At 32.9% G+C, this 15,846-nt stretch overlaps 1 protein-coding gene across 1 annotated transcript in view; it reads right to left on the bottom strand.

Moving 5' to 3' along the window:
- Positions 1-15,846, bottom strand: part of LOC106467280 (tRNA (guanine(10)-N2)-methyltransferase homolog) — a 43,290-nt gene that overhangs the window by 12,533 nt on the left and 14,911 nt on the right. Inside the window, exons 4-7 of the mRNA XM_013927614.2 lie at positions 15,475-15,609; positions 12,516-12,672; positions 3,389-3,469; positions 1,769-1,933 (exon numbers count right to left, since the gene is read on the bottom strand). Coding sequence (XP_013783068.1) covers positions 1,769-1,933; positions 3,389-3,469; positions 12,516-12,672; positions 15,475-15,609 — 538 coding nt within the window. The remainder of the gene's footprint in view (positions 1-1,768; positions 1,934-3,388; positions 3,470-12,515; positions 12,673-15,474; positions 15,610-15,846) is intronic.

The following is a 15,846-nucleotide window of genomic DNA, read 5'->3' on the forward strand; positions in this document are numbered from 1 at the left end:
CGTGCCTGGCAGTCTCAGCCTTCAGTAATGACATTTACCACTTCCACGACAACCCACTGTCAGAAACTGTGATATCCTGGAATACATATGCCTTCAGTAATGACATTTACCACTTCCAGACAACCCATGTCAGAAACTGTGCTATTCTGGAATACATATGCCTTCAGTAATGACATTTACCACTTCCAGACAACCCATGTCAGAAACAGTACTATCCTGGAGTGCATACCTTCAGTAATGACATTTACAACTTCCAGACAACCCGTGTCAGAAACTGTGCTATTCGGGAATACATATGCCTTCAGTAATGACATTTACCACTTCCAGACAACCCATGTCAGAAATTGTAATATCCTGGAATACATATGCCTTCAGTAATGACATTTACCACTTCCAGACAACCCATGTCAGAAACTGTGCTATTCGGGAATACATGTGCCTTCAGTAATGACATTTACCACTTCCAGACAACCCGTGTCAGAAACTGTGCTATCCTGGAATACATATGCCTTCAGTAATGACATTTACCACTTCCAGACAACCCGTGTCAGAAACTGTGATATCCTGGAATACATATGCCTTCAGTAATGACATTTACCACTTCCAGACAACCCGTGTCAGAAACTGTGCTATCCTGGAATACATATGCCTTCAGTAATGACATTTACCACTTCCAGACAACCCATGTCAAAAAACTGTACTATCCTGGAGTGCATATGCCTTCTGTAATGACATTTACCACTTCTAGGTTCCACATTTAAAAGTATAGTGTGTACTGTAATGCAACATATTTCAATGCACACTGTGGGTTCAGAAGTTAATGACATAATGCAATTTTACTTAGGATTCGATATTTAGTTAATATTTAACATTAATATTATGAGATTATTTTAGTTTAGAAAGTGAGTTTTTAATATCATGGAATTACTTTAGTTGAGAAATTTGATGTAGTATTAAAACTTGAACACTGTATAGTATCTCTTCCTTACTAAGAAATTGAAGTCAATGTAAGTAGGAATGGAGAATGAAATGTCTGACTACTACACTGCTCTTTGAACTATCAGACCAAATATTTGACTCCCGGTAGTGTAGTTTTGGGTCTTGACAAAAGAAATATACAATCAGAACCTAATATAATAACCACTCAGATCAAACTAATTACAAATAGGATCAGAATAGTGGACAATAACTGTTTACAAACAAAGACAGCTGGTAAATCTACTTCAAAGCAGTCTCTACTAGAGAAATGAAACCAGCATTAACATATGAACTGTATAATTACAATGAAGAGTTGAATAATAAGCTAGAAATAAAACATGCCACTCTCTCTCTCTCTTTAAAGACACAATGTTGGATAAGTATGATAAAATTACTTTAGAAAAGAACTGAACCGATATGTGTATTAATTACTTCAAGTTCTTAATAGTAAAAACACTGGAATTCCAATATCTAGTATTTATAATTTATGTAATACTTGAATGTAAGGCCTACATTTTTCACTCACTATGGAAGTTCTTGATAACAAAAACACTGGAAATCAAAGATCTAGTACTTGTAACTGATGTAATACTTGAACGTAAGTCTGGCTTTTCCATTTTGCATGTAACAATTTTGCTGTTCCATATTTTACATGGAATACACTAAGCCATATATTTTCTGTTGGCATTTAACAGCTAACTAGTAAATCGTTTGATTACTAATACTTAAAATCAACAAGTTTTATCTTGTCACAATGATTTAGAATAACCTCTATTATTCCTATACTTACGGTCAGCAATTATAGCACTGAACATACATTGGTCACTCCAGACTGGAAGAGCTGCATCAGCAACAATAACATCGAGATAATGGGATTCAAGACCATACTGTCTCAAGTTGGATCTAATGTTTTCATCTGGTTCTCTTTTCTTTTGGTTGCACCGAGTAGGTTTAGCTTTTAAGGAAAAAAAATACATATTCTTTGTAAATACAGTGACTGGTCATTCAAATACTAAAGATACTTATAACTCACATCATTGTGTATATACTTCGAATATCTACAGTGTGTATAACTCATAGCATTTTGTATCTATTTCCAATATTAAGTGTATATAACTCATAGTATTGTGTATAAATTTCAATTTTAAGTGTATATAACTCATAGTATTGAGTATATATTTCAATATTAAAAATGTACATAACTCATAGTGTTGTGGAAATATTTCCAAATCAACATCCAACTATAAAAATTCAACTAACACTACCAAGACTAATAATCTCTATTTTATTGATACTGACAAGTGCTAACTTACAGGTATTTTTAATTCTGTCTGGTAAAGTTTTGATGAAAATTCAGATGTAAATATTTAAGTGAATTTATCAACATGTTTTAACAATAATATATATAATTTTAAAAGCTAGATATTCTTAATTAAATGTATAGAAGAAACTTCTGAAAATACTACACAAATAAATTGAATCATTACTGATTATATATTTTTCTGAAATTTTGTGCAGACAGTTTCAATTATTTGATGTTCATAAAAATACTTTATTAATACTTTACAGGATTAGTTAATTAGTTCAATATAAATAAATATTAAATGTTTTACTTTGTATCCAGCAGTTCACACCAATCAATATTCAATATAAATAAATATTAAATGTTTTACTTTGTATCCAGTAGTTCACACCAATCAATATTCAATATAAATGAATATTAAATGTTTTACTTTGTATCCAGCAGTTCACACCAATCAATATTCAATATAAATAAATATTAAATGTTTTACTTTGTATCCAGCAGTTCACACCAATCAATATTCAATATAAATGAATATTAAATGTTTTACTTTCTACCCTGTAGTTCCTTTCAGTCACTGTCCAATATAAATAAACAGGGGATGTTTTACTTTGCACACTGTAGTTCCTATCAGTCACTGTCCAATATCAACAAACGGGATGTTTTAATTTGTACCCTGCAGTTCCTATCAGTCACTGTCCAATATAAATAAACAAGGAATGATTTACTCTGTAGTTCCAAACGGCCACTGTCCAATATAAATAAACAGGGGATGTTTTACTTTGTACTCTGTAGTTCTTATCAGTCACTGTCCAATATAAATAAACAAGGAATGATTTACTCTGTAGTTCCAAACGGTCACTGTCCAATATAAATACACAAGGGGTATTTTTAGAGATATAAAATATTTTGTCCTGTTTTTAGGTGATAAATATGGTACAAATGAATTACCTTTTTGTCCAGTTTATAAATGCAGTAACTGATATAAAATATTTTTTACAGTTTTTAGTTAATTTATGTTAAATAAATTATACAGTACAATAAAGCAAAGTCCACATACTTAAGACTTCTTTACAAGTAATACTCTCAACACCTTTTGAAGCTTACCTTTTCCATGTACCATTAAGAAATCTAGGTCAGTACCGCACACATACCCACCAAATGTAGCAGCAGCAACAAGTAAACTACCTATTAAAAATAACATACAGTGTTATATTTTAATCTTCCTATCGTTTACTAGAAAAACAAATTTATACAAGGGCATGGTGTTTTAACAAATGAAAGCGTAAAACTTATCTGTTAAATACTTCTATGCAGCTATTTTTATTTTTAGTTCTGGTAACTGGATTTCAGTTACACAATAAAGTACACTCATCAGTACATAAAGTTAGCTTCAAACTAAAAAAAAATCCTTTACATTAAAGTTCTAAAATTTTAGTTATCATTACTTCACCATACCAAATGAGGTGTCCACATGCAAAAACAATTGTGTAACTCATAACAAATTTAGCATACAAAGTAACCTTTAGGTGGTTTATTACTATCAGTTTTTGCACTGCACCACACAAAGTAACCATTAGGTGGTTTATCACCATCAGTTTTCCAGTGTGTCATACAAAGTAATCTTTAGGTGGTTTATTACTATCAGTTTTTGCACTGCATCACACAAAGTAACCATTAGGTGGTTTATCACCATCAGTTTTCCAGTGTGTCGTACAAAGTAACCTTTAGGTGGTTTATTACTATCAGTTTTTGCACTGCTCCACACAAAGTAACCTTTAGGTGGTTTATTGCTATCAGTTTTTGCACTGCACCACACAAAGTAACCTTTAGGTGGCTTATTGCTATCAGTTTTTCCAATGTGTCATACAAAGTACCATTAGATGGTTTATTATTACGTTTTCCCACTACATCATGTATGATGGACTTAGGCTAAATCATTACTAATGTTTAGCGGCTTCTATCATTTGGCAGGTTCTTCAATAAAATACATAAAGCCCAGTGAACTTAATGATAACAAAAAGGTTTTATTTGCTGGACTTCCAGTTAGCTTAACCCTTTTGCAACAGGTTCCTGTATTTTACACAACTTCAGAACCATCATGAAACCATAAAGATATATATACTATAACTCTGAAAGTATTTAATGTATGTTCACAAAATCTGTGAAACTTTTAGTAAACACTACTAGCCTTTTGTATACAAAAAATAAGTTTTTTAATTAAGTATCTTTACTGAAAATTTGTCTGTGAATACAAAAAGACAGTGTTGATTGCTCCGAGTGCAAAGTGATTTTGATGTTAAGATTAAAAATACTTTTGTTGATCTAAAAATTTTGAAAGTTATAATTATCCTATATCAAAAATGTATTTCCAATAGGTAATTACCTCCTCTCACATAAATTGCTATTCTTGTTCAGTGCTGCCCTCTATATACAAAAATATTTTTTGCACATGCCACAAGCCTTGAATCTCCCACATCTGGAAATGACTCATTTCAATGTATTTTTTATGCAAATCATCAAGTAACAACCCTCCCCTCTCTTGACGCATGACTCCCTCTATTCAATTCTACTGAACTATCATTTCGAGTTTTGACAGAAAATTGAAGCACTGGTTTTCAGTGGGGAGGTAAGTATCTATCAGAAATACATTTTCAGTATAGGAAAATTATAACTTCCGATACGGATTACCTCTTCTCACATAACAGCTAGAATCCCATACTGAAAGGATGAGGGACCGGTGCAAGGTAAAGAAAGCATCCTTCTAAAGCATCTGAAGGTCATCCCCCAAGAGGAGATCTTTGAAATCAAAGATCTGATGTAGGAAACTGCACCACTTCTGAACCAGGTATACTCTTCACCTATTGTGGAAAGATGTTGCATATATGGGTGGAAAACAGAGGAGCACATCCAAGTGGGAGAGAACTATAGCAGGATAGGGATCCAACCCATATGATAATTATGCAACTCAATCCCAGAAAACATAAAAGTTGGTAACATTAAAAGGATGTGCCCCAAGGTGCAGAATGGCTAGGGTGCGACAGACTGTACATGGCAAGTCAAGTAGATCCAAAACCGATTCTGCTGGGAACCAACACCCATGTGGAGGTACGAAAGAGGATCATATCGTCTTCACCTCAAGTTCATGAGACTGGAGGAAATCTAGTACCCCCCAGTCCATGAACAGGGCACATGATAATGTGAGAAGTTGACTGATTGATCCAGGAACCCGACATTTGGCACCAAAAAGATTTCTGCTTAATGTAGAGCATCTTCAAATTTTAAATTGACAGGAACTGCCCCAAGCACAGTAACATCCTAGGAATAATAAGAACATCAAGTTGAGGTATAGAGGAAGGGGAAGAACCATAGTAATCTGCAAGTACCTCCACCGTGATCCACAATACAGATGGAGTAACAAGAGTATAAATGAGTGAGGGAATAAAGGTATCTGTAATACATGTGTGAGGACTTGTGTTGATTGGTTCAGCTCTAAGTCCAAAACCCAGCTACTGGGAACCAACATCCACTTGGGGGTAGGATGAGGGATCCCAATCAAAGGGTTGAACAGCAATTTTGATGGCTCACTCCACTTATACGTAGTGGAGGATATCATGTAATCTATACCAGGAGAACACAATTGCTCTACTCTCAAATGAATGATTTTATAATCATTTATATATAATATTCATATTTCATTAACACATTTAGGAGGATGCCTCCATTGTCCACCATCCCAGCAGCTTGGAACGGGAAAGTGGTGAGGACTCTCAAACTCCACTAGAAGAAAAGGGGGTAGAAAGTGCAGTGGAGAGTCTGGAGGAATGACAACACCTGAGACAGTGCAATGGGTAACCACAAAACCCTATTCAATACAAAGCATGGTAGGGATGGGCAGCTATCCCCTTCTACTTTACCCATGTAGTACATGGGAGAGTATGGTCTGGGAGGGGCAAATGTATGAAGCAAACTTATCGCAAAGATAAACCTCCAAATGATCTTGTGGAACATTCCATCTCCGCAATGTGCGTTGTGTGGTCATGGAATCATAATATGTAAGTTGACATGGTCTTACCATGTGGATTTGAACAGTTAAAGAATACTTGACACAGAGTGGGAACCAGAAATAAAAAGAGAGACATGCCCCTGAAAAAGAAGAGGTATTTATATATTAAAAGGTAACTTACCCAGTCACTGTCTCATGAAAGAATGAAGGATGGCAATAGGTGAATGACGGTACCTCGACAAAAAAGAAACAGCTACCCAAAGCAGAGAATGGGAGATGAATGTATGAGATGTAGTCCCAGTGCTTGACATACAAAGTACCTCCAACAGATGACAGGGGAGACATGCATGATGGGAGTGAAGACACTAGTAAGTGAAGATGGTAAGAAGGAGACAAGAAAGAAAAGACCAATAGAATCACAATCCAAACCCAATGGGTAAGAGAGGAAGGGGGAAAAAATCATAAACAAAGAAGTGAAGTAAGGAGAGGAAACATGGGAAATGGATTTAATGGAAAGAAGCATTAAAAACAATGAAACAACTCACAACATGTACTGGACAGAGAAGGTCATCTGGATCCCATTGAGAAGAAATGTGGATAATGGTAAGAAAGAAAAAAGTTGAATAAAATATCCTACATGAGCCATTAAAATGTAGGTTAATAAAATTGATCCAGTACAAAAGAAACAAATCGAGCCGAAACAGTCAAGAAAACCAAAGCAGTGCTGGCCACGAAAGATCAATCAGAAAGATCTGAACTGGAGTGACATGGATGCACAAATTTTAGGGAAGAAGACATGGAATAAGTAAAAAACTAATGTAAACCTGTCTGAACTTAATGACAGCCAGAGCAAGTGGATAATGAACCACAGACTAAAAACAAAAAAGGTAACTAACTTGGAAGTGATAAAAGATTCAAAAACTTCATCTGGAAGAATACCCCACAGGAGGCAAAGCCACCAAAAATTAGGAGGATCAGGAGGTTACTCCTTGGGAGAAAATGTGAGGATTGGAAAATCAATTAGCAATGAGGACAAAGTACCTGGTACACGACCCTCCAGGAAACACATGTCAAGTGTGTTGGTTCAAAAAATTAAAAGGACATCCACTGTTTACCTCAAAGGGAACAAGAAAGCGTATCACTTTGGTGAGTGCTATAAGCCACCACTGTCAAAAAGTCTAAATGAAACAGAATCATTGAAACCAGGCAAGAAAAACAGTGTGACTGGTGGAAGTGTCCAGGTGTGAAGGGAATAAGACCTTTCAACTGGACACCATTATCCTGAAGCCTCCTACTAACTGAACCACAACTCCCACCTTTAGAGATGAGCATCAGAGAAGAGAAACAATCCAAAAGAGGGGGAGGAAGTGGTGAATCAGATGTCATGAGGGATATGTTGAACTATCAATGCATAAAGATAAAGAAGAAAATTAAGAGAAAAACCCAAAGTAAAGGCTTGGTTAACAGAAAACACATTCAAATGCATTCAGGGAGGAGAATGGATGGTCTTGATGGAAGGGGTGTTTAAAAATACACCTCACAAAAAGACTAGAATGTGAGGTATGTAACAGGAAAACTTATGCAACTGTAAAATCCAACTACCCAAGCTGACTATGGAAGGAGTAGAAGAGTATGTTGAGACTACTCCAATACGAAAGAAGGTAACCAAAGCTAGACATCCAATGAATGGTGTTGGTAAAATCCCACAAACGTGGAAGTCAGGCAAAATGCAGACCACCCCACAAAAAACATATGAAACCAAAACAAGTCCAAAGATCAAGACACAAAACTGGTACCTAATCACATGGAGAAAAAATTGAAGATAAGAACGTGTACTGGGCATTCCCAATCATGCAAAAAATAGCCTACCCAAACGTGATAAAAACAGGGAAGACCCAAGAAGTGATTGAGGTAGGATCAATCAATCCAGAACCCCAATCAGAGTTAATCAAACAAGACAAGTGAAGAAAACCCATAGGTAAGACAGGTAAAGGATGGACAAGTGCCAAACATATAAAATGAATAGAGATGATAATATCTCAGAGTGAAACAAAAAAACAACTACCCCATGTGATTCTAAATGTACAGGAGTATCCCAAAAAATGGTCCAGTGGATAAAAAGAACTGACTGTTAGACTCTATTGGCAATGGATGGTAAACAGCAGTGTCCCATTCTAGAAGATTCTAAAAGCAAAGAAGCCATGTGTGGAGGGAATGAACTGAAGATGACAAACACCTCAATATGGAGGGAAGGAGGAGGAGTACACCAAGGAAAGGAGATAGAAGGTAAACATGAACTGTAAGAGTGTCGATAGGGTAAAACAAAGCTAAAAAAACTAGGTAGGGGATAAAATGGATAGGATTAACAGAGATGCAAATGACATAAAATCAGGAAGAAAATCTGCCTAATGATAAATTAAGGCAAAAAGAATTAAATCCTGTATAGGGTGAGGCTTGCAAGTACCCATTCTAAAAGGAGAGACAAAAAGATAATCATGAAACAATGTCATGAGAAGGGGAATATACTGTGAAACACGGCTAAAAATTAAGTGAGATAGGCCTAGCAGATTCTGCAGTAGAGGCCTGGAAGGCAATCCATGAGAAGGTGGAGCAAAACTGACAAAATCTAGGTAATTAATGGTAAGAAGTATAAACTATAAAGAAAGACAAAAATGAAACAGTCAATATAATGGAAATGTTAAAGATTGTTTGTTTGTTTGTTTGTTTTTTGAATTTCGCACAAAGCTACACGAGGGCTATCTGCACTAGCCATCCCTAATTTACCAGTGTAAGACTAGAGGGAAGGCAGCTAGTCATCACCGCCAACTCTTTTACCAACGAATAGTGGGCTTGACCGTTACATTATAACGCCCCCACGGTTGAAAGGGCGAGCATGTTTGGTTGGACAGGGATTCGAACTCGCGACCCTCAGATTTTGAGTCAAGCGCCCTAACCACCTGGCCATGCCAGGCTGAAATGTTAAGAAATTGTGTAATGAAATAAACATATGTATGTGACGTTATGTGTCGAACAAAATATATTTAGCCTAATTATCACTTAACCTTTAAACAGAACCATGGGTAAACCGAAAATAACAGATACTTATTAAGCCTAATTGAACAAGATATTTAACCTAACTATTGATTAACCCAGCAGTACAATACAGGTAAACCAAAAATAACAAACTCTTGTGAAGCCTAATTGAACAATACAGAATAAAGGATATCACTAAGCACTAAAATAAAAATTTTAACCTAAAAATAAGTACTTAAAGTATTAGGAGAAACTTGTGTGAACCCTGGCTCAAGGGTTCCACATAAACTATGTGCTTAAGATAAAAGAGAAATAATAACAAAAATGAAATAGACGTGATTGTATAAAATTAAAAAAGTGTGTGGTAACAATAACATATGTATGAGATGTGAGGTATGGAAGAAAAAAAAACAATATAGTTAAACTAATAATTGACATACCAGTAAGATGAATTACAGGTAATCCTAAAATAACAAACTTACAAAGACCATGGTAAGCCTAAGCAAATGATATAGGAGAAACGATACAACTAAGACTAATTGCTAACCTGAACTTAACTATGAGTATTAACCAATCTAATGAGACTTATGTTATGGAACCCAAATAATAATACAGATAATAATATTAACAATAAAATTATTCAAAAACCATAAAAATAAAACATCTTATTTTTCCAAAGTCAGCAGACTGTATTTCAAATGTGTGGGCTCCCAAACTCGAGGCAAGGCCCGACGAAGGTCACTTCATTGGATGATCAATCTCCTGATGAAGTAAACCCAAAACTCTTCCCATGGAGTACCACAGCCTGAAGCCTTTGTAAATGTGCTAATAGAACATATAACCACCAAAGTGGTAAAGTAGAATTCATAATGCAAAATGAATAACCAAACAACACTGTGTTGGCAGAAACAAATGAAAAGTTTTTGTAATGAATAATAAGTTCTGTAACCAGGTAGAAATAAAAAATAATTCCACTTCGGAATAACTCAACAAGTTACAAATATCACTATTGTTTAATAAAAAGTAAACAATTTTTGAGAGCAATTAATACAAAGATATGGAAAAATATTAAAATAAAACACTTCAAGAGAGCACAAACTAAATGTTATAACAAGTACTGCCAAACAAGAAGTGATATTTCAGTAGAATTGAATAGAGGGAGTCAATGTTGCACTCTTATTGGTGAAGGTTTGTTGCATGGTGATTTGTGAGATGCAAATGAATCAGTTGATTCAAAGATGGGTGAGATATTCAAGGCTTGTGGCATGCGCAGAGGTGATGTACAGTATGGGAATTTCATTTGCATAATCTATAATACCTCCTAAAGAAATATCAAACTTTTTTTTCACTAAAACTAACTTTTATCAGTTATTTTCTCTGCTTTAACTCTATACCCAATAGGTCAATTTAACCAACCACATAATCACAACAAAAATATGAAATACATCTAAATTTTTTTTTCGTTCTAGAATTGCTGCAAATTGTAACATGAAACTACAATTGTTTATCCTAAATATCTTAAAGCTCTTAAAAATATACATCAGTTTATATTATTTTTATTATTTTATTACTCTTTGAACTGTGTCTAACTAATAATCCTGCTACATTTAGTCACATGGTAAACATGAAGTTCATGTTACCATAACAAGTTATGTAATGAAAGAGATGCTCGCTAAGAACTTTTATCATTGTTTTTCATTATCTTACCTAATCTAACCTTATCATACCTAATAAGTTTCAAATTTTTACATTTTAGTTACTTGTATAATAATAAATAAAAAGTAAAAAATGATAAACAAGAAATAGTCTACTTAACTGGTTCCTCTTGTTTTTTGCTGTCAACTTTTTATGAAACTTATGTTAATGGCACTACTACACTAAATAATTATTTAATTAAATAATGCACATAAGAAAACAGAATACCAACATGCACAAAGCAAACACTGTCCTATAATTTTTCTGGCTTTCAAAATATGTGCTAAAAACCTTTAAAAATTCAGCTACGTGAGTACCATAAGGAAAAGCTTCAAACTGGAGGTGAAACAATTCTCTGTACAGAATAACAACATAATATATGTCATTTGATAGATTAAAACTCTGGCTTTCTATTGATTATAAATAATATAGTATTAAACATCAGAGAGGACTATTGGCAATTTGTGAAAAAGAGGATGTGGCAGGTGGGTGTGGTAAGTGGGTTTGATTTTCTAGTATATTCTTCCATAAACAAACAAGATTAAAAACTAAAAATCTAGCTTTACCTGAGTAATATCTATATTATAATGAGTAACTTACTTTAAATTCTGTACTTCTCAAAGAGGTGGTAAATAAATTAGAGACGAGGGAAGACTTAGAAAACAAATGTCACAATTCTCGTACTAGGGAAGATTGAGGATTTTTGAAATATTACTTTAAAAAATTAAGAACTTAAAATTTATATAACATTAAAATTTGATTTTTGACTACATTTAGATGCCAAGTTTATTCATATACAATGATAATAATGTAGTTTAAATACATTTTGAATATACCTGTGTAATAAGTTGTGACCTACCTGTTGCAAAAGGGTTAACTAATGCTCATTGATAGATTTAAGTTGATAGTAAATGCTAACACAACAATTTCATTTGCTAATTTTCTCATACATATCACAATTGTTCTATTTTTAAGAATCTATCAAGAAACAAACTCAGTTTTCCCAAAACTGAAGTAAGTGGCTGGCAGTAACAGACAAACTCAGTAATTCAGTAATCAAGCATCCAATATAACAAACTCACAAATCAGTCATCCTATACTCTAGACTAATTAGGGTTTTTGTACTGCTGAAATCATTTTCTAATCTTTCAAGAAGGTTCTAGTTACTAAACCATGCTCATAATGTGACATGAAAACTCGCTCTGACTAAATAACAATACAAATGTCTAAATTAACAAACCACACTACATTTCTTAACTCCAAATCATACATAATATTCATATATAGTTTATTACTATCTGTTTTTCCAATACACCATGTATGATTCTTAACTCCAAATCATACATAATATCCATATATAGTTTATTACTATCTGTTTTTCCAATACACCATGTATGATAGGTTGAGCCAAATAATTATTATATTTTTCATTACATATAATATCCTTAGATAGTTTATTACTTATTGTTATTATATTTCTTAACTTCTAATCACACATACCTGAGCCGACAAATGGATCTAATACAAGATCACCGTGACATATTTTAGCCATGTTGGCCATGATCAGTGACAATTTAGGGTCCATGCTTGTATTTCCTATGAACTTCCTGTCTTTTAAAGCAATCTGGGTGATCAGATGTCGCTGTCCATCACATATCTTAAGAAATTCATAACAAAAACACAAAAATATGAAATGAATATTATTTTTCCAACAGTCTTAGAAAACAAACAATTACTAACGAGGCACATTTGTTACAGACTTAAGGTATTATCCATACAATAACATTAAACTATGATCTTTAAAATTATTATACTTATAGTAATGAACTGATTTATCCCATCTAATACGACTACACACTTAACATGCATAAAATATTACACATTGATCTTTACAGCTATAATGAGTATGTAAAACCAAATACTTGAAAATAAACTAAAGTAAAAAATATTAGGCATGAGACAATTAGCGATACGAATCCACATGTACAAAGATACATTTACCATACGTAACAAGAATAGTACAAGCTAGCCAGTGGTGATTAAGATGACCAAGTCCTCTCAACAACAATTATCAATCATGGGTTCTGCATTAAGTATCCCTAGGGGTTTATTTATATCAATGCTTTTATAATATTGAAGATACAAGTAGACTTATGTTTCACCAACATAAGTAAATTTTATCATTAAACTTGTATAAAGCTATGATTAAAACAAGCTTTAGAATTTATTCTTGCCAGGAATATGGGCATTCAGACTTTTTTAGGTTTTTCATAATATTTTAGATTTAAACCATTTTGATAAATATGATAAATTATGCCAAGAAATATGAAATGCAAAATAAAGATGGGGTTCTGACTCTATTTTATAGTCATATTATGTTTTCTTTCATTGACTGAGGATAACAATTTGTGATATGCTTATCTTCTCAGCACAAAGTTCTAATTATCTAACAACTCTGAGCTTGATTGAAATTAAAGAAAACTCCACTCTGTTTAAATGGATAATCAGATATTCACTTGCATACATATTCATGAGATCTAAACATTGTCTAATTACTTGTGCTCTAGGCTAGCTACATTACCTATTACCTAATTCTTTTAACTGTATATGTGTACAGGTGGGGGCCAAATGGCACACGTCACAATCTTTTACAGTTACAATCAAAATTTATTTAAAATACTTTATTATCAATGTACAACAATGAAAGTGGCATCAAAACATGGGTTAAAAAGTCAGATTTTAATATTATTTAAGTTTCAATCTCTTCATTTCAAAAGAAAATGTTTAAGTAAATTTTCAATCTTCACTTCTCCATGTCATTGTCACTTGTTCACTCCAAATAGCTCATTTTAGAACTTCTTACTACTTCTTCATGACATTTAAGATAATTACATATTTATAATTTATATATTGCTAAGAAAATCTAATTTTATAGTATCCAATCTTCTTCCTTCGTGGAAGTATAAACTAGAAACTCAAACTCACATACTATGTCCTCCTATCACATCCTTAATTCAAAAAAATGTCAATAATTCCCTCTGATATTTATTAGTAGATTAATAATAACTAATAGAAAGAGAATATTTCAATTTACTGACTTCCATATAAGGTTGGCTTGTTCTTATGATAGGTTTTGAATTATTTGGCCTACAGATTCATTGTTGCTGACCTTGAGGCCACGTTGACCAGTTAAGGGAATTATTTACTCCACTTATAGCTTAGTTAGTAAACCAGTTAAATTACAGCACTTATAAGTCACTGTATATTTTTGCATATTTACTCCACTTATAGCTTAGTTAGTATACCAGTTAAATTACAGTTCTTATAAGTCACTGTATATTTTTGCATATTTAATCCACTTATAGCTTAGTTAGTAAGCCAGTTAAATTACAGTATTTATAGGTCACTGTATATCTTTGCATATTTATCTACTACTACCATCAATACAAAGGAAGTTGGATTTAGTTTTGTTGGGGACCGAGAGCAAAAAACAAGAGGTCAGATGTAAATGCTAAATTTCTTGTTTTTTTATTATATTTTTTATTTATTTATTGTTGTAAAACTCGTTAAAATGTAAAAATCAGAAACTCACTAGGTTAAATAAGAAAATCAGCAAGGCATGCACAGGAGCTTCTTGTACTTTAGTTTGTTTACTCTATCTTGAGCTGCATAATTTATAGTTTTATTACACAGTTTGAATAGTTTCATAGCTCAAAGAGCAACAAAACAATAAAATTAAATGAAACAGACAAACTGTTATGAGCTTTACACTATTTAGGATATATAACTGTAATTTTCTGTTACAATCTACAGTCATTCTAGAAAAAAATAGTAATTTTTTTGTTGTTGTTGTGGTCACAAAATTGGTTAAATAAAGTGAGCATGTATAGTTAGAGTACAGAATAATAACAAATAAAACAAAGTTATCATATTTACTTGACAGGTTCGAGAGGCTATGAAAACTGTAAGATGAAAAACTTCTGTTCTTGACATAACTTATACCTTCTGGAATATTTAAATCAAAAGAATGTACTTCACTCTGACTATCAAAGAAAATAACTTATACCTTCATACATTCATCAATGTCAAAATCTTATAAAGTTTGTCTAAAAAGTATTAGAGTAACTGAATAATTATAGTGATGTTTTGAGAAATAAATCTTTTTATTTTGGAATAAATTACTGTTTTCAATATTTCATGAAATATACTCTTCAGGTATTTATAAAAAGAATCTGTTGTTTAATGTTTAATGAAATGCTACAGAATTAGATAAAACGTTAAACAAATTATAGCATTGGTAATTATCAAATGTCATTGGCATAAGATAGCAGCAACAGAACTTCTATTATAAAAAATAAAATTTACTTCACACAACTAAGTAAACAGAGATGGCATGAATGCAATTTGTATTGTAAAAATAAATTTACTTCACATAAGTAAGTAAAGAGCTCCACCTCACCCACTGTCCAAAGAACACCTGGTAAGGGTTGTCAGGAACACTGTTTGGATCCAGACCATAGTACTCTATCAAGTGGAAAATATTGTCTGGGTCTTTCAGTTTAATAGGCCCACGTAGAGGAAGGAAATCTAAATCCTGCATTAAATCAAAATTAAAGGTTAAAATGTTCATATAAGTTTTATATTTATAAAACATCAATTCCAAAAAAGCTATGAATACAGTTCTATCCAATTACACACACTACTTATACTATTATATATAACAAGTTAGTAAATCACATCACTGGTACAAACTACAATTATATATACAATATTATATAAAACAAGTTAGTAAATAACATCACTGGTACAAACTACAATTATATATATATAC

Source organism: Limulus polyphemus, unplaced genomic scaffold (genome assembly GCF_000517525.1).
Source record: "Limulus polyphemus unplaced genomic scaffold, Limulus_polyphemus-2.1.2 Scaffold2552, whole genome shotgun sequence".
NCBI lineage: Eukaryota > Metazoa > Arthropoda > Merostomata > Xiphosura > Limulidae > Limulus > Limulus polyphemus.